This window comes from Eublepharis macularius, chromosome 9 (assembly GCF_028583425.1).
Source record: "Eublepharis macularius isolate TG4126 chromosome 9, MPM_Emac_v1.0, whole genome shotgun sequence".
NCBI classification, from domain to species: domain Eukaryota; kingdom Metazoa; phylum Chordata; class Lepidosauria; order Squamata; family Eublepharidae; genus Eublepharis; species Eublepharis macularius.
In genome coordinates this window covers 70,864,414-70,887,959 of record NC_072798.1, presented here as the reverse complement: position 1 = coordinate 70,887,959, position 23,546 = coordinate 70,864,414, and the positions used below count along the sequence as shown (strand labels likewise).

General features: G+C 38.2%; 1 protein-coding gene across 1 annotated transcript in view; it reads right to left on the bottom strand.

Moving 5' to 3' along the window:
• ADAMTS20 (ADAM metallopeptidase with thrombospondin type 1 motif 20) overlaps positions 1–23,546 on the bottom strand; it is a 93,491-nt gene that overhangs the window by 25,739 nt on the left and 44,206 nt on the right. Inside the window, exons 16-28 of the mRNA XM_054989207.1 lie at positions 20,335–20,430; positions 19,166–19,332; positions 18,945–19,074; positions 16,729–16,855; positions 16,140–16,350; positions 15,611–15,775; positions 14,425–14,589; positions 13,523–13,645; positions 13,321–13,428; positions 12,479–12,643; positions 11,976–12,254; positions 11,298–11,459; positions 10,713–10,889 (exon numbers count right to left, since the gene is read on the bottom strand). Coding sequence (XP_054845182.1) covers positions 10,713–10,889; positions 11,298–11,459; positions 11,976–12,254; positions 12,479–12,643; positions 13,321–13,428; positions 13,523–13,645; positions 14,425–14,589; positions 15,611–15,775; positions 16,140–16,350; positions 16,729–16,855; positions 18,945–19,074; positions 19,166–19,332; positions 20,335–20,430 — 2,075 coding nt within the window. The remainder of the gene's footprint in view (positions 1–10,712; positions 10,890–11,297; positions 11,460–11,975; positions 12,255–12,478; positions 12,644–13,320; positions 13,429–13,522; positions 13,646–14,424; positions 14,590–15,610; positions 15,776–16,139; positions 16,351–16,728; positions 16,856–18,944; positions 19,075–19,165; positions 19,333–20,334; positions 20,431–23,546) is intronic.

Below are 23,546 nucleotides of genomic sequence, written 5' to 3'. Positions count from 1 at the left end.
TAAGACTCATTACTGGCAATCAGTGGTTATCCAGTTTGTAACTGGCACCACTGGGAAGCAAGGGGAAGGGCTGTATCACCAGGCAGAGACTTGGAGGGTCCTTTTGACCTCTTGGGGGTCCAATCAGAAGTAACAGGGAAGGGCTCGCAAGTCAGTTTTTGTCACAGCAGACAAAACATTTGCATTATAAATAGTAAATGGGAAATATTCACAGAAATTTTAAAGCTCAGAAAACTTAACAAAAATGTTGATCAACAGTCACTTGCAAATATTTATAGTAGATTTCTATTACTTATGCCAACCGGACTAAAATAACATTTCTGGTATGGAGGATTCTTTTTAAAACATTAACACATCAAAGGGCAAAAGCTGGAATTGATTACTATTGCTAACGGACTGCTTCTCTGGTAACCTGCATCTGTCTGCCAAATCCTCCTCCTCTTTCAATAATAAAATGCAAGGGTGTTACTCAACTGCAGTAGTTGATGCACCATTATACGAAACTGAACTCATAAGCTATAGGTAGAATATTCATATTTGGGTTCAAAACATACTGGATTGCAGAATCTTAAGCACCTGCAGCTTTCTGCAATAAACAGGTGCTACTGGCAAAGACTGATGAGCAGTCCTAAGTGCAACTAAGTCCATTGAAGTCAACAGGTTTAGGAGGGTTGTGGGATGTTTACACATTAGGCCTGTGAAACTTCATGTATGGAGAAATGTATCAGTAGCTCTCTCTTCCTCCCTTTATGCCATCCTCCTCCTCTTTGCTCGGTCTCTCGGCTTGAAGAATGCTTAAACTAATGCCAGGCAGCTCTAATTAGTGCAGCACCACATTTTGATGCAAAAATTAGGCTTTTGAGGGGTAGGGGTAAAAACGGGGAATTCACTGTGTTCTAGATGGCTTTAAAATGGGATGACAGGTTCACAGGTGACAGGTACACCAGTGTCTACTAGCCAAGGTGACTAAAGGGAACCTCCATGTTCAGAAGCAGCATAACTCAGTTCACTAATACTAGGGTGCAACATCAGGGGAAAACATTGACCTCTATGCTGTTTATTGCCCTTCCAGGGTAACTGGTTGATGATTTTGTGAAACCCAATGCCAGATTAAGTAGACCAGAGCTCTGATGCAGTGGGGTTTTTCTTATATTCTTAAATTTTTGGTATCTATTTACAGTCCTAACATGTTGGATTGTCTTTTTTGGGCTTCTTCATATTATCAGTGCATCATGTGGTACCATGTGGCCAATCAGATCTGGAAACGTTATGACATTACTAAAGACGAATGAAACCTTTTCACATTTTCTTCACTCTGTCTGCACACCGGTTACCAAGGCAATCATATTAAAGCTCCTTGTGTTGTCCAACAGCACTGCACAGAACCACTTTCACTCTGATGCAGCGCAGTGCTTGTAGCTACTTATGTGGCACAAGAATGTATAGAAATTATGTAATTCCCTCCCCCCAGCGAAATTGCTGTGTCCCACTCGATTGTTTTCTGCCAAGAGGTAAAAAACTTGTTTTGTCTGATGTTCCCTCCCTGATTCTCAATGACCCTTTCTCATATTTGTTTGTGTGTTCTGATTTGTTTTTAATTGCTTTTATATGTGTGTGTTTCAAATCATGTTTTGAAGTTTTTATTGTTCGCTGCTTTGGGTACTCTTAAGTTGGGTGGAGATCTGACCTAAAGTATTTTAAATATCTTAAAATGTTTAGTCAGTTGCACAATCAAGTGTGGAATGGAATATGGATTTCAAAGCAAATCTTTTGTGAATATTTTTATGCTTTTTTGAAAAGGGGTTCACAAAATCGCTGAAAGGAGATACGTTCCAAAAGGAATGAGAAGGTTTGTTCCTAGCTCGTAATGTAGTTACTTATCTAGAAACAAAAGAGTAATTGGTTTCTTAGAAATTCTATAGAGGGACTTAACAGGCCCTTCTATGCAGGTACACCTGGTGTTGGAAGATTTGTTAGCCAAAGAGTAAGGAGAATGGTGGAGAAGAAAGACCCTCCCAGTGACTTAGTCAATTGAGACTGATGCTGAATATTTGCTGATTGATTACTATTTACAGCTCAGAATCATTTTTAGAGAAGGCCCATATTTGGCTGTTCTGGTATTAATTTAAGGTGAACACCCCTAGTGTTTAGAGATTTGAATATGTCACATATATTGTTCTGGTGAGAATCCAGAACTCAATGAATGGTATTGAGACTCTGTAACTGTTATGAACTTTAAAAAATATATACAAGCTGCCTCATTGTTCTTTACATGATTGATCGACACAATTAATAGAATGATAGACACCTATATACATAGCCCATATTGAACTGGTTTGGAATTCTCACAATCTAGACATATGGAAATAGGATCAATGAGAAGATTGCACTAGAGTTCATGCATACTTGTGCCTCCTTAGGAATACCTCTTAATCCTGGACAGTACTGAGCATGAATGATAGAGACAATTCCCATTTTACCCCATATATTTTGCTGTGGAATGCCCGATATCACCATGTATATTTGAGGTTACCTAAAGCAACAGTCAACTGTCTAAAACATTTCTCCCTATTGGTTTTGTCACTTACCTTGCCAAACTGGTTGTCTGTATTTACTCCTAAACTTAAATTAGAGATGGGCACGAACCGGAAAAATGGTGGTTTGTGGTTTGTGAAATGTGACAAACCATGAACCACCATGAATTTGCCCAGTTCATGAACTGGTTTGTTCAGTTCATGGTTTGTCACTTTGGGGCAGCTGCAGCACTTTTCTAGATGTTTGCATTTGCAACCAGCAAGATGAGCTTCAAACTTCCCGCCCCACTGCTTTTTGCATCCAATGGGAGGGGGAGGAGAGATCCGCCCTCCCCCTCCCATTTAGTGAAAAATGCAGGGCATTTGAAAGCAAGACTTTTCTTGCTGCTTTTAAAATGCCAGCTGCTTATCAGCTGAGGGGAGAGGGATCCCCATCAGCTGAAAAAAGCTGCTTTCAAGTGCCAGCAGCTTTTTTTCAGCTGAGGGGAGGTGGAAGAGGGACCCCTCTCCCTCCCTTCAGCTGAAAAAAGCGGCTGGCATTTGAAAGCAGCAACACTTTTCTTGCCACACAAGGAAAGTGTTGCTGCTTTCAAATGCTGGCAGCTTTTTTCAGATGACAGGAGGGGGATTACTCTCCCAATAGCTGAAAAAAGTTGCTTTCAAAAGGCAGCTTTTTTCTGCTGACGGAAAGGGGATCCTCCTTCTGTCAGCTGAAAAGCAGCCATCATTTGAAAGCAACACTTTTCTTGTCGTTTGCAAATGGCAAGAAAAGTGCTGCTTTTGAACTCTGATAAACTCAAAGCAGGAAATCTGAGCGGGTGCACACCTCTAGTGACAAACCAAAATATGAACCAAATGAACTGACTTAAAGTTCATCTCAGTTCATCAGAAATGGGCTCTGATGAACCACCGGTTCGGGAACCATGAAGCGGCTTGGTTCATGATGAACTTTGGTTCATATTTCGGTTCATGCCCATCTCTACTTACACTCAATGGATCAATGAGAAGAGTGATATGAATGGATCAAAGAAGAATCAGTAGTTTTTGATTGAGTAATTCAAACAGGCTGCATGTCTGTTGTTCTGAATAATAGGCTTAAGTCCCGATAGAGCAATTGCTTACAAAAGATATACTGTGACATGTTCTGAGTTAACCCTTTCCCGATTAATTTCAGTGAAACCAGCTTATCCACCCTTATGAACCATCCTTCACAGAAATAAGCATGAAAGCCTAGATATGTTATTGCTTGAAGTGGTAACACTTTCAAATCAGGTTGACCAGCAAAAAAAAGGTACACAAAAGAAAATGATAGCTTCTTAGAAGTGAAGACAATATTGCAGAGCTATTGCCTATGCACAGCTCTAGTTTTTCAAACTGTACAATCCTGCTTCTCACAAGATCAGTTTAACCTTCTTTGCTCATCTTCCTTTCAACATTGCTGTCATTTCATCTGCCCATCTACTTACTGCACTATCCATACCTACCTCTTTATTCATCCCTTCCTTTCTCTTCCCCTCAATTCTCACCAGGTTCAGTTTTAACTTATTTCCTAACCATTTCATTGCCTTTCTTATCATTCTCATCTTTCAGGACAGACATTTAAGCTGCTGTTCCTCTTCACAGCAGGTTGTGTATCTTCCTTAGGAATAAAGCTACATATACAGAAAGTCCCAGTCTGCTTACAAAGTATCTCCATTCCAGACCAGGCCAAAGCATTTTTTCCTCCCTATATCCATCATCTGAAGGTACATGTCAACATCATAATGTTGGCAAGACTGTATGACTTTGAATAAGCCATTTTCTCTCCCACTTTCTGCCAAACCTCTGGGTTTAAGTGCTTGGAGTATCTTCTTTCACCTAAAAGATATGCATCCATCCATCTTATAAGCACAGTTATGGCAGCTCTAAATTATGATACAGACCCAGGATTCAAAGGATGGCACTCCTTTGGTGCCAGATTTCCTACCTAACAGATGCTACCATCTATAAATTTTACTTTCCAAAAAATTATCTGCCCACAACATAGAGCAGCTTTGGTAAGTCACCCTCTCCTCGTAAGGACATCAGCATCCGGGTTCTGCAGACAGGTCAATAATTGTTATGCGAGTGTGGTGGGGTCCAGGTAAAATGACAGAAAGCTCCCATGCCTTATATTTAAATAAGCCCTGATACAGGTCCATATATCCAGACTTTACATTTTTTTCCTAGGCTTAAATTGAATTAGCAAACGTGACAATAAAAATACTGAAAAGTGTTCATTTAATATTTAAATCAGTATTACAAAGGGAGGAATACACTCCCTTTCCCAACAGTACAGTATACCAGAGCATTGGATGCACCGTTCAACATGTTTTCAAAGAAGGTTCCTTTTCAAAAATACATTGAGTGTTTTTTTTTCATATTAAAAATTAACTGTGGAGGACATGAGAAGTTTTAACATAAGAGGATTAATTATTATTATTTATACTCCCCCTCCCAGCTTCTGAAGCTGGGCAGAAAACAATTAGTGGACAGAAAACAATTAGTACAGGAATATGTGTCATTACTTCCATAACAAAAGAACATCTATTTTCATTTTAGAAAGTCCTATTAAGCCCAGCAAGATTTAAGATTTTTCATACTGCGGCATGCATGCAGTTTTCAGCTTCTGAAAAAATGTCTACTTCAAGAGATATAACGGTGTGACCATTTCTAACTGGGCGTTAATAGAAGCATGTGTACAATTAATTATTAAAGAGCTTAAAAGCATGGAATGCAGTACCTGACTGTATTTGACCAGAAGATTTGGGTCACTGAATGACAACACAAATAAAATACAATCTGTTGCATTAATAACTTCCTTATTAACCTATTATATATCAGCCAAGTGAAAAATATCTCATCTCATTCAGTTTTATACATACCTCTTCTACGTTATTTCTTCATCTTCCTCTAACAGGCTAAATTTAGGATGCTATTATTTTAAATGCTGCAAAAAGAATGAGCTATAACTCAAACCTTGCCTTTTCATAGTTTTTCCAACCTGGTGTGAAATATTAACTCATATTAAAATTTAAAAATTTGGTTAAAACAACCTTCATACTTAGTGAGAATGGTCATGCATTGCTGCAGTAATATAAACAATAAAACAAAAAAACCTTCATACATCTCTTACTACAAGCAATGAAACAATATCCAAGTTCAGATATAAGAGCATGATACAATTCACTGCTGAGTGAACAAACCTGGAGACATTTATATCCAATGTTGGTGCAAAACCTAGTTTGCTGCTTATACTCATGAAACTATGGCTGTCACTGTCTCTGTAAACCAGAGTCCAATTAGTAGGTTAATCCCAAAGATGTCCTGGGTTTGTTTACATGGCAGCAATCAGCAAATCATGGTTTTGCCTTTGTGTCTGAATCCCATTATACAGTGCAAGCAGATAACATATTTCATGCATTTTAGCTAAATTTCATCATTTAAGACTAAGAAGCTAATCAAAATGAATATTAAATATGTATGTGAACATTAAGTATGGAATTATAAAGTATAGAATTATAAAATGCATATACTGTTTACAGTTAGTAACACAGTATGGGTTGGGTTGGTGATTGCCACTCACAGAGTGTGGCTTTCTTGCTTCACTCTTACTAGCCACAAACCCTGTTGTGTCTTAAATGTTGCACTGTGGGCGGAGTGTAGTCAAACATCTTTGGAAGCAAGAGCTCTCCAAGAATAAAATTGTTTTTTGCTGCCTTGAAACGAGATACTTTTGAATAAGTTTGGATGAAAACTTTGAATGAGAAACTGTCACTAGTTGGTATGACAACTAATCTTATCTCTGAGATGGGTAAATCTAAAACTCTCTGTGATTAAAAAGCACATTCTACAAAGTTTGACATATAGAACTCATTGTGCCTGTTCCCTCATGTCCTTTGGCGTTACTCCTCCAAAATCTTTACATCTCTATATGTATTATTTGACTATTCTATGCTATTGTAGAGCTTTTTTATTTGTGAGATTGAATATTAGACCTATAGTTTTAAAGGGAAGATTTTTAAATAGGCTATATTCCAGTAAAATCTGCCCTTGCGGTCTTAATAAGATTGGTAAATCTTTACATGTCCTACTTGAATGCTGTTTGTATGAGAATATCAGATACTATTTTATTAAACCACTTATTACTGATCAAACATTCCCCCCAACAACTCAGAAACACTGTTTCATCTGTTTAGAGATAATAATCCTAAGATTACTTTGGCAGTAGCAAAATTTGTTTCAGTCCTTCTATCCCTTGAGTTCAAAAAACAATGAACAATAACTTTCTGCTGCTCAGGATTTGTTAATCAATGAGCTTCTAAAGGAATAAAAGGAGAGTACTGCAGCCCCAAATATGCTTAATATTAAAATCCCGAGTAGTCTAAATGTTCACAATTAGCAGAAATATTTCATTCTGCTGTCACAGAGATGTAATTTGCCATAGACATATAGTTGCAATTGTCTAGTAAGCATTAGTTAAATAACTGAAATTGCCATAAATCTTAAGAAAGTTAAGGCATTATTTCTTTATTACAAAATCTTTATAATGCTTTTCTCCACCAAACAGCAGACTCAAATTTCACACCAGAAATATTTTTTTCTATACAACATGGTTGGGAATGTACATAGTCCCTTTCTGAGCACTGTACTGTTCTTAGTTCAGTCTACTTTTTGGATATTAACTATTAAATCTGCACATATATGTACCGCACTATTTCAGTTTTTAAAATGTTTTCAGAATTATCCCCTTGGACAAAAATGGCACTAAAACAGAGTAGAACATTTATTGCTATAAAAAGCTTCATTCCAAGGTTAATAACACCAATTAATTCTGAACAGGGATACAAAATAACAGGATGCATTAATAAAAGCACATTTAATTATAAACATAGCCACAAAAACATGCATTAAAGAAAACAAAAATTTCTTATTTCACACACAAGGCAAATGACATACATAAAATTAAGTAATTAATCAGATATAAATTATTGTTTATTCTGTTAGTGACAAGATAATATAGCATCAACATAGACCTTTTCATTTTCAATACAATACAATCAATACATTAAGTTTATTTCAAAATATCTTTTTATACACAGATGAACTATACTGCTCCAGACTTGGTTTCACTGTGTAAATTGTAAGTCATTCACTGAAAGATCTTTAAAAACCACCACTAGGTAGCAAGAACATTTAGTTTAAAAAAAATCCCTTTGAACAAATATAAATAACGAGGTATCCAGATGTTTGATAAAATGCAGTAGATCAGAAAGAGGTCTGGCTGCAGTTGGTTTTGAAAACCAAGATATCTGATCGCTCCTTCCCTTTTAATATAAAAGACTATTAAAATATAAATACTTTCTGGATGCTATAAAATTCAGGATACATAATTCAATATTTACATTAACAAGGATCAAATAAATATTTTTTCTTATATACAATCAAATCTGACTCATGGTTCTATTGAAACCATCAATAACCATGGCAAAAAAATGGAAATCTATATACAAACGTGCTTTCTACTGTTTCTCAATGAAAGAACAAAAGCAGATAGAAAGCTGCTCAACAATGTATGTTACCCACAGTTATCTGAATGTAACTGAAACAAACAATGGCTGCATCCATTCATCACTAGATATTTCACTATAGCCATCATTTGCAACTGGACTGGCTTGTCCACACAGAAACATACAATTGTGAATTATTCTTATAGTACAATAACACAATCTCCAACAACGTGCTGATCCAGTCTGCTCCTCAATCAGGTGAGAGATCTCATGCCTCCCTTCAGCCAAGTTCTATTTAACCACTTTTTTTCTGCTAAGCCTTCCTTAGCAAAAGGAAGTCATTCAATCTAACTTGGCAGAAAGGAGTCCTTGGATCCAAATCACTGTGCTGGGAATCAAAGTAATGATCACATAAGTAGGAACAAAGTTAAAAAGCAAGGAAACACAAAACTTTGCACCTTCACAAAACAGTGGTTTAGACCAGTCCAGACAAATGGCTGATGGAACCAGAATTTAAGAAAAAAGTAATTTTAAATGTGCAGATATTGACCAGGGCCAAGATAAATTTTTGGACAGTACTCAGTTATCTTTCACCCTTAGTCCAATCTTATGCATGCTTACTTTAGAAGCAAGACCCACAGAAATTCAATGGGGCCATTCAGTAAAGAGTGCAATGGGTCATCATAGCCTTCAATCTGTTTTGGCCATAGCAGTGCTTGATCTAGTTCAGTTATGTTCCTTCCCAATTAACTGAATGTTTATTATTGATCTATGAGAAAATAACAGATGAACAAGACCTGACATTTATTAAGAAAAATAGATTAAGCGTCACTGATTTCAATTGTATGAGTTAAGCATATGCTTAATTTGACTACATTGTGACTTGTCAGAGACACATGTTAAAAAGATCCAGAGGAGTTAGACATGTTAGTCTGTAGTAGCAAAATAGAAAAGAGTCCAGTAGCACCTTTAAGACTAACCAACTTTACTGTAGCATAAGCTTTCGAGAATCATAGTTCTCTTTCATGCATCTGACAAAGAGAAATGTGATTCTCAAAAGCTTATGCTACAGTAAAGTTGGTTAGTCTTAAAGGTGCTACTGGACTGTTTTCTATGTTAAAAAGAGGCTCCAGTCCTAATGAACACATTATGAGCACTGATTTTAATGTACATCTGTTTATTTACCAGTGAGCTGATGCTAATGGTGGATTTCTTTTGTTGCCATTTCCTCTTCCTGCAGGTGAATAAACTGCGTAACAGCTAACTGCCTAAACTGGGAGATGTTTTTGCCACATGCATCTCAGATGCTCACTGGTTACTTGCATAGGGACAGGGGAGCCAGGAAGAAAACAATGTGTTACCTTGCAGCCAAACTCAGGGCTCTTTCTTTCCTCATTCATTCATTTGCCTACTTGAAGCAACCATGGGTTTATAATTTGAATACTGATGGTCCTATATGTCCATTCAAAATATAATTTGATAGATACTGTAGTTTTGAAAGGCCACATGGGAAAATATTGCAACTAAAGCAGAAATACACTGACTTCTTATCGTGCAATACACTCTAGACTGAATATTTTGCTAGGTCAGTGGAAGAGTTGTATGAAATATTAAAATATGCAAATAAGGCATAGGTTACAAAATAAATTTTAAAAAGAAAACACTGCAAGTGGGTATTACACTTCTTAGAAGAACACTCCATATATAAAGGCTAAAAAATTGCTTATAAAAATAATTCTTTAAAAACTTCCAGTGGAAGTTTTCTAGAAGGTAGTGTTTTTCTAGAAGGTTGTGTTTAACCAAACCATTACTTTATTGAATGCTATTTACTCTCCAGACAATGGGAATTATGTAATTATTCTTCCTAAGGACTATTTTAGAAGCTCTTTCTGGACATAATCATCAGATAACCACTTCTATTAGTTTCAATTTCCTATTGATCTTACTGAAATGTTAAACTGCTTAACTGTGTCTGGATGATTCCTGTTTTGTGGCTGGTTTGTTGTTGTTTTTAATGACAACTGTCAAAATGTTAATGGCAAAAACTACATTGGTCCTGGTATTAACAGACAATAACAAACAAGAATCCTGTCATAACATATACATATACATTCACACACACAAAAACAACATTTACGGTTAACTTTTTGTATCCAACATGTTTCACATACTATATGGATGTCATGGCATTCATTGTTGAACACAAAGCAAACAAGATATATACAATGAAATTTTTGGTAATTCTTTTATATACAAAAATAAATATGTAGATAGAATTATAAAAAATAACAGGCTTACTTTTAAAAAAAACAAATCCAAAATAAATAATTATTCTTCAAACCTTTTTAGTAACAGAGTCAGTAATAAACCAAGTAGACCAATAAAATATTTGTTATAAAAGCTTTATAAAGCTTAATTCTGCTACTACTAGATTCAAAGGAAAAGCTGCGCTTAAATTGCCACTTCCAGGGCTTGAAGAAGTGTAGCAGTCTCAGTCCTGGGGCAAAAGAAAGTACTGAAATATGTATACTACAAAATGTACAAAAAATGTACACAGTACCCCAACAAAACTTTATGTAAAATCTGTAACAGAAAAGTACACAGGGAAATGGCAGAAGGCAAAAAAATATGACAGTGAATACTATCATACCAGTTTCCATGGTCCACGATGCCATGAAACTTCATCAGGACATGCATGTATGTTACACTGTGCTGTGTCAGGTGGTTTTTCAAGTATTTCACAGTTTTGATCACTCGACACTTGGCCATTTGGAAGCTGGCAGATCACTAATCTTGTTTTTATCCCATCTCCACATGTTTGAGCACACTATAAGAAAAGCAGAAACCTTCATTAATGCTTCTACATTAAGTAAGCATCTAGTTGATCGTTTACCAAGGTAACAATCTCAACTATATCTTGCCCTTTTTTAAGGGAGCTCAGAGTGCCTTTCCATGCACAAAATATGTAACTGGATAAAATTGTATAGAAGAGGATGTATGCATATCTTTTCTGCAGTTATTTAAATTGAACAAATGAAATTAACATGCCTTTTAAGTTTGCAGCCTCCCACACTTCATGGTTTTTATGTCTAGAAGGATTTCCCGATTCCTGACCGCCTAATCAGGATTCAAAGGGGCTTCTGGGCAAAGGGGAATATGGGGGAAGATCTGCTTCTGCAATGCCTTATAATCACTGTTCATAGGATCCAACCTTTTATCTATGTTTCCATCTTACCTCTCCCCAGTTCCCATAGTTCCATCTTGGACAGGGGCCCAAATCACAATTCTTTGAGTCTGGTGGTTTCATTGTCTCATCACAGTAGCTGGCACTTCTTCCATCCCCATCCTGGCACACCACAACCCGACGGTGAAATCCACGAGCACAAGTGCTTGAGCACTAGTAAAACAATGAAAGAGAGAGAAAATGCATTAGTTGTGCTGAATCTGAAGAATATAAACTGTTGCTTAAGAAGACAGCCTAGATAATTAGAAGTTTGCACTGAAATATAAAATAACCAAAGCAATTTTTCATTATCCTCCTATCACTATTTTGCAAAATAAGGTGCCCTCCAGAGTAACAACTCCATATGCTTGCATTCCTCTGAAAAAGAGTAAGTTCAGAAAGGAATATGTGCACTGACTATATTAACAATTAATTCTACATACATGGTTATAAAATAAGAAAAGTTTCCTGAGTCCAGTAAATGTCTTGCTCCCAAATAAGCAAAATCACAATGCATGAAGTATCATTCGAGAAGAAGCTCATAATCAATTCAGAATTCCTATATTTACAGGTTTTCATAATCAGCTTCAACAACAACCAATTGTCCCCCTTGATAGGGCTCTCATTCTTGGCTAATTAACTACCTTATAAACTTCAAACACTGTATGAAATAAACAATAGCTTGCTTACTGCTCCCCAGGGTCCTGTTCTCCACTGATTTCCTCCAGCAGAAAGATGGTTTCTTGCACTATCTTGAGAATGCTGGACTTTGTGTACTGAAGGGTAATCCTGATCTACCGAATGGCTTGGATATTCAGGGCCATAAACTGGCTGGCAGGATGGCATGTTACATTCTTGTTCTTTTGCTGGACGGCCTTCGGGATCACAGTAATTCTCATCAATTTGTTGATGGTGGTTGACACAGACAACTTGTCTTGTTACTATTCCATTACCACATGTAACTGTGCACTGACCAAAAATTAACCCAACATTTATGTGACACAACATAACATCAAAAACTAATAACCAATGACAACTATTTATAATTGAAATTAATGATTATCCATATTTGGGAAAGGACAATATCTCCATGCATACCTTTTCATAAGTTAGGCACAGTAAGATTTCAACCTATGTATATATTCAGGCTTTAATAAAGTCAAATAAAAATAATAATAAAAAACAATATTTACAGGTGACCAACTTCCAGCTTGCCAAATTCCACATGGACTAAAGCAGATTGCAAGTTCTTCTGGTCTGGGTAAATGTGCACAAAATGATTCTTTTGCTATTTTGCCATGACTGTCCCGACAGCTTACGTAACGAGCACGATTTCCTCTTCCACAAGATGCAGAACACTGGAAAAAAAAGAAGAATAGAATAGAAGCCAAAATCATACCGGCTGGAACCTGCAGAAAATTTCCACTGACAGAAGGGATTTTTATCAGTGGAGCAGACCTTCCTTGCTTCCCCCCTCCTCTGCAGCCATAAAATGCCAGAAACAGCATGGGGAGGGGGAGTTAGAGGTCTGCAGCAGAGCATCAATCCTTATTCTATCATGAACATTTCCTATTAGTGGACCCAAGCCCCTCCTACTTTAACCAAGCACACATGCCCTGTAACAGAAGCTAAATGGGAATGGATCCCTTTTACTAGGATATCATGTGTAGCTAGGGTACCCCTGTATATGAAAAAGAGGATGCTCATGAAGTACTATGCAGAGGTCGACATGCATATTCAAAATCCAGGGTGCTTGGGACTGGAATGACTGGGAAGAAATCTAAGGACAGGAGACACAGGTAATGTCAGCAATTAAATTTTCAAGAATGAAAGACTAAGCAACCTTTTTTAAAAACAAGGGAGGAGTTATTTTCTACCTCTTCCTTACCAAAAGCAGGTAATTCTTTCCAAAAAAATAATCTTTGTAGGGAAAACATTTATTAAAAGACTAAGAGTTCAGCAAAAAGGATGTAAAATGGCAAAGTATTTTTTTCTTATATCCCCATCTATAAAACATGCTTGCAGTATTACTCACTGGAGTCCATGATCCAAATCTCCACTGAGTCACTTTGTCAGTCTGGATGACAGGAAATGATGTAGGCCATAGTTTGATTATTTCTGTGCAAGAAGACATTTTGCATTCCTGTTGGCAGAAAAATGCATTTTATAAAGTTAGATGGCGGTGGGATTTTAATTTTACTTTAAATATTTAAAACAAAGCAGTGTGTTTTGCTTACTTGGCTGTCTCTTGGACGGGTAGCAGCACTGCATTCTCTCTCATCATCCAAAATAGTTCCATAAATACCAGAAATACATTTGACAGCACGCATTTGGTATCCATGCCCACACGTCACTGAGCACTAGATATGAACCATTTCATAAGAAAAGAACAACCTCAGACTCAGCTTTTATTCTTAACACAATGAACGTATCACAGAATACCTGAAAATATACATTGTAAGAATTTACATGAATGGGAAATTTATCTCTCTCTGCTGTTACAATAACACCCCCTCCATTCACCTTAAGATTCTACGCTGACTTCTAGTTAATTTTGTGTAAATTTGAAGGTTCTAGCTTTTATAAAGCCTTTCCATCTCTGGCCCATGAATATGCATCTTTTCTCTTAGTCATGTCTTCCTCCTTTCACTCAGTTCAATTTCATACCCCCGCAGCAACTTTTGGTGTTCCTTCCCACATAACAGGCAGATGTCTGTCTCTTCAAACAGCCTCCCTACATCAAGCTTCCTTCTGTTCCTCCAAGTTTTTCCTCAAGACTAATTTCTTTAATAAAGCTTTTTTTCTGTATACTTTCAATCTTATCTTACCTGCCTCTCAATTTTATCAGGAATTTGTGCTGTTTAAAAGCCAGCTATATGATATGTTTGGTCACAAGTCAGGTTAGGTCTCCTCAAACTTGCTTTCCCTGCAGCCAGATGGCAGTTGTGGGGAATTTACTTTCTGAAGCACATTTGGACTGGGACTGTGTTAGTGAGGGAAAAGGAAATATGTTCCCCACATGGCTAAGAGAAAAGCAAGGTGTGTTGGAGGAAATTCAACTTGAATTTATGGGAAAATAAATAGTGATGACCTCAAAAGCTGAAAAAGAATATACGAGTAAGAATATGTGTGTACTTACTTCTCCCCATGGTCCCACTTGCCAAGCTGCACAATCACTAAGTTCACATGATCTCACTGATTCTGGTACAGAGTTCTGATCACAGAAAACATCCTCCAGTTGATCATCATTTAATTGACACCATACCTGCCGATGTCTTGTACCTTTCCCACATGTCACAAGACACTGCAAGGTTATGTAAGTATCAAAAAAAATTAACACCAGTCATTTTGCTATCTTTCATTAAATCTGGAAATCAGCCAATCTTATATTGCACCGATGCTAACTTGCCCAGTGTATGCTTACTCCAAAGCAAGTACACGTTTCTTACATGACCTTTACCTAATTTACAGTAGATGTCTTTCCAAGTTTCAGATTATTAAATGGCAAGACTGGCTGATGTTAAGGTTCTATGACTCCTTAATACTCTTTAATATCCCTGTAATTTTGAAATTTCCCCATAATCCTGTAATTCCTGTGCACCTGCAGCAAATAGCTCAAGGCATCTTATAATATCACAATAAAATAATATAACTGAGCTCTAACAGAATGTAACACTAAGTGATAGCAATTTTTTACATTCAATAAGCTTTCAATTTGAAATTAGAACTTTGATGCAATAGAACTATATTGTATGGATTTACATCACTTTTTAAGCTTTGAATACTCTAGTATCACGATAAAGAAACAGGTATACTTAAGGAACGAAAAATGTCACAATGATGTAATATTTATGCTGTTCTGGTATAATAATGTTAATCACATGCATTGTTAAATTATGCTTTGTTTTGTACATACGTTTATTAGATTGCTGAGAATAAAAAATTATTTTTTAAAAAAGCCTTCAATAGGGAGATAAATTCCCCTCCCTCCACCCCAAAAAACTGATTATCTTCCAAACACAACAACCACCGGACTGAAGGTCTGGACTCAAATGGATCATTTTGTAAACAGTTATACAACTGTCGAGAAGATCTAACTGTATAAACGGCCCACTCATTTCCTAAACAACAAGGCCAATGACAGTCTAGACCAAATAACCCACCCCTTATCCAATATCCAAGAAGTATAAAAGAACTTTCAACTCCACGCTTGTCCACTAACAACCTTGCATTGCCACATTCCCCCCAGAAGCTGCACAGTATGTCCCACAGTATGTCGGGCAGGATCTAAAGTGAAAGAAGAGCAACAAATTGGTGTGTATTACCTCACTCCAATTGCTAGTAGTCCAGCTGGGACACAAAAACTCATTGCAGTTCTGAGTGACCATCTTTGGAAATTCACTGCACTCTCTATCTGCAAGCTGACGACCAAAGTTGTTCATACAAAAAGCTTCTCTGGTTCTTGTACCTTGCCCACAACTCCTAGAACACTGTGGGTTTTGGGTGGGTGGGGATGGGGCATTGAAAAAACAAAAAGGTACCCTTATAAAAATAAATTAAAAATGCATCTAATATTCATACTAAGGAGTAAAATCACAGATTAAATCAATTTCATTTTCAGTATATCTACAGATACTACTGATTGAGATAAATTTAGCATCTTGTTCTCTAGTTACATGAGAAAATTCATAAAGTGTTGATCTGAACACTTTTAACACTTCTTGTCCTTTAAAGTTTGCAATATGTTATGTACAAACAAAGCCTTCCATTGCATTATCAGCAAATAAACAAAGAGCCCACTATATAGATTAATGCAAAACCTAACCATAGAAGTACAAGATTCTAAATTTGTACCTCTGACCATTCCGAGTAATGCCAGCTTGTTAGAAGACAGTCTCCATGGCAGGGTTCTCGAACTGGTGGTTTCTCCTGATCAGCACAGTATTTATCGTCCACTGGAACACTCAGTCCCTTTGAAACAGAGTACTTCATACAGTGGATGTCTAAAGACCGAAACCCTGGGCCACACCGAGCTGAGCACTCACTTTTGCCAATGTTATGCCACCTATAATCATAAACTATTATATAAAACTAAATATGTTTTAGCGTATAGAGGTAATCTCAGTTCATTATGAAGGTATTCAAATAGCATGGGAATCAGAGAAAGAAAAAGAAAAATGCATTATTTGTTGCTTTCCAGTGGTGCAGTTCAAGAAGCAACTTAGTCTCACTTAATTCAATAAAATAAAAAGGTGGTAAGTGTGAATTTAATTAATTAACCCCGTTTGTAGATAATAAATTACTTCCAAAATTATAAAATACAGAATATATAGCATTTTGAATAACAGAAGTTCTAATTTGTGCATTCAATGTTATACATACATCAAACCAATAGCAGTGTTTAAAATCAGTCTCATTTTATAAATACTGCGGTTTGCTTTACCTTAATTCGCAGTCTGTATTACACTGTTCTGATACTGGTGTAGGCCGCGTTATATGTTCACATCTGTGACTTGGCACTTCCAAATGATCAGTCTTCCGTATGCATATAATCTTTCTTCTCCAAAGACCTTCAGCAAAATAATTAGAAAAGGTTTAACAAGACATTTGGAAAAATAGGATAGTTTAGGAAACCACGAGATAATAACGACAACATTATCAACAACAACAGCAGCACTTATATACAGCTCTTCGAGACAGATTCATGCAGCGAACAAGTTAGTGTTATTATTATTCCCACAATACAGCGGGGGAGCTGGGGCTGAGAAAAGTGGCTTACCCAAGGCCACCTACTGAGATGTTATTAGACTTTTGTTTAAAAACCAATTAAAAACTATTTTTTCAAGAGGATCCTAGGCTGACATTGTCAAAGTAAGAGGAGGAAAGTCTGTCATGTTGCTGTTCATAGGCCAAACTTGAAGCATTTGTCAGGCCATCCCAAGGAGCCATTAATGCAGCAATCTGACTCTCCCATCCATGTGACAAATTGAACTTTGACTATAAAAATATGGTGGAACTGCCCATTTGAGACAAAGATTTCAGTACATTTCCCGTAAATAAATATTTGGTAGCATTTTGAAATTTTGTATCATTTGCTCCACTCCTAATGTATGTTTGTTATAATAAAGTTACGAAGTATGATGCATAATGTACTTTTTTCTTACAGAAATAATTTCTTGAAAAGAGAGTTCCCCCTACAATTCACAGTAGACTGGTCTAGAAACAGAATTTATGTTTTCATTGGACCATATTCTATCACACTATTTACAGAAGTAGTTTTCATGCCTTGTTCTACATTGCTGCAGATTTTTCTGACCCCTAAAAAGATCAGTCCTATAGTAATGACAGCAATGCAGAAGAACAGCCTAAATGGGTTGACGGCAGCTGGAGAGAGGAACAATAAAGAGATGAAAATGCTCTTTTTCACTTTGGCATGCATAGCCCCATGAAGGGAAGCAATTCCATCCACTTGACCCTCCTCATTGCTCTTACACTCCTCTTACAGCTATTCCTCTACACAGATCCTGCAACTCTAGAAATTATCTTTGCAACCCCAACCGGAATGAAGAGGCAGACACAGGCTTGGATTAAAGGGCCATTTATTAAAATGACCATAACTTAACAAGGCAAGGGCAAACTAAGTGGTACAGGTCAAGCCCTGGGGTCAACTCCGGACCTCCGCCTTGACCTGCCTGGGCGAGCCCCAAAGCCCCGAGTGTAGGCCATCCCATGAATGGCTACAACCCAGCCAGCCAGGCAATGGATCCCCCCATCAAGCACCTAACACCGCAACCGTACAGCATGAGGGGAGGCCTTGTGTTTGGGGATCCCCGCAGGCTTCTGCCAGTGCTACGGTAGCCGTCAACAAGCATACCGCACTAAATGGCAGACCCTGTTCCCCACCCTTGGGGAAACACCACTGGGTGCTCACCATCCCGCACCCTATTCCCAAAATCTCCTGCCGGTGACCAACCACAGCACCTCCTCACAAACTCCTCAACACTGCCATTAGTGCAAGGTAGGCAAAAAAAACCCTTTCTCAAAGCCAATCAGGGGGGAAAGGGGCAAAAAATTCCTACCCGGCTCTGGAACAGCAGCCAGCTAGTCCTGCACTAAAAACAAGGAGAGGTGGGTGGGCCGAAAGTGTCTCCAACTACGGCTGGGAGAAAGCGGAGCCGCCAGAAAACGGCTCCTGGCTCCGCCCCCCGGCCACAGCTCCGGATGCCCGGGAGGGAAGGGAACCTGCCTCCTTTCCTCCGGCAGGGCTGCAAAGGGTGACTCCCTGCTTGAGCTGCAAGCAGCCGCAGGGTAAGTCACATTCTGGGGTTGGAAAGAGCTGCAGGAACATGGGAAATCTCAATGAGCCTTTAACACAGAGACAGAGAGAATAAATGAAGTAAATAAAGTCTTCAACTTGTACAAGGAGGGACCATCACACACGTTTCACATCAGGGCCTCACAGCAGTACAAAAGAACTACAAATGCTCCTAAAATGGCATCAGCAGTCATAGTGTGGACCTGTGGCCTCTGTCACTTATAGTCTGGCTCTAAGTTTCATGCGTGTGACTACTGCCATATTCAAACCACAAAAATCAGAGTAATACTGTGACAAATTGTGACTACATCTTAACTATCACTTTAACAAGAAATTCACAATACCTTGACACATTTTGCTGCATTCTTGCCACTGCCCATACGGATTCCATGTAAACAGATCACTCCCCTCTTCTACAGGAATATTGAATGAATAGTGCACATCAGGGTTGTACAAATTCCCTACACACAAGACCTAAAAAAGATAAAACTTATTTGCTTTCTTTTACCTTTGATATATTAATAAATTCAGAAGCTTACCATCCATTAAAACATTAAACATTCACCTGCAAAAGAATATCCTCTTCGAGTCGTCCAGTGCTGTTTATTCGCTCTATGGTGTTGTTTGAACCACTGTACTCAAAATTAACTCCATACATACTGATTTCCTTTTTAGATAGGCTTACCACAAAATTTCCATTCAGGAAAAAATTCCCTTGAGTATTGGATAATGCTATAATAATGTTAATAGAGACAACATTAGTGCATCTTTTTTTGTATTTCAGCACAAACTCTTCATCATGGATAATTAGAAGTTTTCATACAGAGTTCTTTAAAATAAAACAATTAAGGCTTCCATCATTATGTTGCATGTATTCTTCATTATATTTGTGCACATTCTGAAATTTCTAAGTGCTGATCCACAGTAAAAATAGCAGCATATAAAAATATTACTTGCTGAGGAGAGGGCAGAGATGCACATGAGATGGCAATGATAGCACCAAAGATGGTACCTATGTTTGCAGGGCCCTTTGAGTACTACAGGCAATTAAATCAATATCATTGTACCTAGAAATGTGGAGCCTCCCCTGAAACGGTTAGCAGCCACAGAGCCAGTTGGAAAAATGTCAGTGCAGAGTGGCAAGAATCAGCCTTAATGCTCTGTCTTGCAATGAATGGGAAAGGACTATGAAGTTCAGTCATCACATGGATCTGTTCCAACACTGACACAAATCCTTACAATAGGAGGTCCAGCAGGAAAGCCACCCTCACAAGGGAAAAATTTATCATTACAGACGGCATCTATGTTGCACTTAAAAAGAGTTGTTGTGTCAGTCCCCGTACAAAAATCTCCAATGACGAGAGTGATTTCCATCAGCAAAGCAAGACTTCTCTACCTCCCCTCTTCTGCTGTAGCCTAAAATGCCTCCCAAAATGTTGCTCCTGGACTGGATACCCCCCCACCCCTGCTGCCACGGGGGAACCGTAGATGTGCCAGAGGAGGGGGAAATTGCTCCCTCTTTCTGCCAGCAGAAATTTCTGCTGGATCCAAGCCATTTTATTTGAAAATTTAGTCCGATTGTTATGCAGATGTAAAAATCTGGGATGGAACCAGGAATTTCAAATAATGATATTGAGAAACTTCACATGCATCAATAGAAGCTTCAGAGATGCTGGATTTAAAATATTTATAGAGGAAAAATACAGTCATCAGCAGATTATGTGAAATGCTTACCAAGATAGTTGTCATCTTCTGCGTTCCCTGAATAGCTGTGCTGATGTATGTCAAGGTTTGTGGCTCCTATAGGGATTTTTACTACAATGTTATAGCCTGGAATAAAATTACATCTAAATCAATTCTATTATAGTCCACAAATATGCACACATTTTCCAAACCTCAGGAATTAATTCTGCTGTTTCTGTTCCTGTCCTTCACAGTAATTAAAGGGCTACTGCTACATAGCTTCATTAGACAATGAAAAACCATTTATTTATTATATATAATATCTTTATTTTAATTCTAAGAAGAAACTGGCCAATATTTTATTGTATTAATTGTATACCAAAATGTATTTATTAAGTCTGCATTTTTCCATCTCCATCAGATCAGGCAACTTGCCCCCTACCTGACGCCCCAGGACCTGGCTACAGTGACCCATGCAACAGTCACCTCCAGGCTAGATTACTGTAACTCACTCTACGCTGGGCTCCCCCCCGGGCCTGATCCAGAAACTACAACTGGTCCAGAATGCGGCGGCGCGGGTCCTGACTGGTATATCCTACCAGTAACATATCACACCTGTTCTGTGCCAGCTGCAATGGCTTCCAGTTGAATTCCAAATCAGGTTCAAGGTGTTGGTTCTTACTTTTAAAGCCCTGAGTGGGTTGGGACCAGCATATCTTCGGGACCACCTCTCCCTGTATGTTCCCCGGAGACCGCTTCGATCAGCGGATAAATGTTTACTGGTGGTCCCCAGCCCTAAGGAAGCCTGCCTCACTTCAACCAAGGCCAGGGCCTTTTCAGTCTTGGCCCCAGCCTGGTGGAAAGCTCTGTCAATGGAGACTTGGGCCTAGCGGGACATATTATTGTTCTGCCGGGCATGTAAGACGGAGCTGTTCCGCCAGGCGTTTGGTGGTTGAAGGGGGCGGTGCCATGTCAGCCTCCCACCTTTGGGGTGGGGCGTTCTCCCCACCATTGCACCTTAATGTATTTGGTTAATTTAATGTATTATTGTTTATTGTATGTTGATTTTAGAATTATTGTTTTCTTGTTTTTATTGATTTTAACTGTTGTTCACCGCCCAGAGCCCCTGAGGATGGGTGGTTTATAAATCGAAATAATAAATAAAATAAATAAATAAAACTTCATTGATCATCTATTTTTCTTGTTGGCAATCAAGTAGAATTACAGAATTATAAAGCAATACAATAAAGACTAGTATAACACAATATATAATAAATAATGCACTGTGAGGGGAAGAATGAAAAAAACTACTGAAATACTTCACACACAGTTAAAACTATAACCCAAGTTCCTTTATACTACAATCTCACTCTAGCCCAGAAAATGGCTTATCTCGACACAGCCGACCTAGCCACCTGGAGCCATGCTATGGTAACATCAAAACTTGACTATTGCAATGCATTATATGTTGGTCTCCCATCTAAGTTAAACAGGAGGCTCCAATTGGTGCAAAATGTGTGGCTCGACTATTATCAGGAGTGAGCAGGAGCTTGAACATCACTCCCATCCTACAGTCACTCCATTGGCTACCCATCAGTTACCAGGCTCAGTTCAAAGTATTGGTTATTACATACAAAGCTCTTCACAGCCTTGGTCCATCATACCTATGGGACCGCCTCCCTCCCTATGTCCCTCCACAGCAGCTTTGCTCATCTGAACAGGGTCTCTTGCAGGTGCCAGCCTATACATGGGTGAAATCAGCAGCAGCCCATACACGGGCTTTCTCTGTGGTGGCCCCTACCTTATGGAACGGCCTGCCTGAGGAGGTCAGGAGAGCCCCCACACTCCTGGCTTTCCGCAAACAATGCAAAACTGAATTATTCAAAAAGGCCTTTTTCTCAGCTAAGAGGGCGGTATTGTAGGAAAGGGGTCCCAGATGTTTCCCTAATGAGTTAGGAACCATAGATTTCACCATTATGTTGCCTTACATATTATCTGTTGCTTTAAATATATACTCCTATATACTACCTGTGCTTTATGTTATTTAATATAAGTTCTAGAATTGATTATGTTCTGTTTCAGCAATTCTTCAACCCCATTTTGGATCCTTGCTAATACTATGTCTTCATAAACCTGTATTCATTTACCCTATGACATTATTTATGGAAATGTTCTTGACACTGTATTCATTTACCCTATGATATTGTTTATGGAAATGTTCTTGACACTTTATGGAAATGCCCGCCCTTGTCCCTGCCACTATGCAATCCGCCTTGGGTCTCAGTAAGAAAGGAGGAATATAAATGATATAAATAAATAAATAAAATGTTCTCCTGAACAATTCTATATCATACAATCAAGTTGAACTCAACAGCATGTATCAAGTGACAATACAGTATTAGATAAATGCTAAACACTTGTGAAGGGGTGCTGGAGTTCCTTGTCTTGTGGCCAGAGGTAGACTGTGGGGGTGTTTGTGCATCTAGGTGAGCAAATCCACACTTCCTTCCCCTTGGCTGTATTTTCTTTGGTTGCCACCACTAAACTTATTCACCAAACTTGCCATTCACCAGCAATTTGGAAACTGGAGAGCAATGAACAAGCAACTAGGCATGCGGGGAGAAAACAGTGACACATCTGTGTCTTAATCAAACAAGATCTTTATTGTACTAAAACTAGAGTATCTCTCAGCAAAACACAGAATATGCAAGGAAGAAAATATCATGGCAAACAGGAAAAACAGCTAAACAGAAAAAAAGAAAAGGAACATTCTAACTAAATAATCTTGAGAGTTACAGAGATTACCTCATGTCTCAGATGGGTCTGGGACAGGTAAACGTCTGAAGAACCTTGGGAAATAGAGGTAAACTACCCTCCTATCTCCCTTACTCTTAGCCCAATGAACACACAAAAAACCCACAAAGGGTTACAGATCTTTTAAACCCTTCTCCTGAGTAGATGAGATTCCCCACCACCAATCCAGAGTTAGAAAACCTTCTTTTTGGGCTCACCATGGTACTATGAGGGTTGGGGGTGGTTATTAGGCTATCAAAGGTTAGATAAACAGAGTAAAATGTAACAGCAAATGGGTAGGTGTTTGCTGGTTTTATAACACTTTCTTTCCTGAGATCAGCTTTCTCGTTTCAATCAGAATGTGAATTAAAGGCTAGCATGATATCACTCATAACACCTTGTCTTCAACATCTTGACCTTTCCTGTGTGTTAAATATCATAGGCTGAGATCAATCAACCTTAGCAAAATT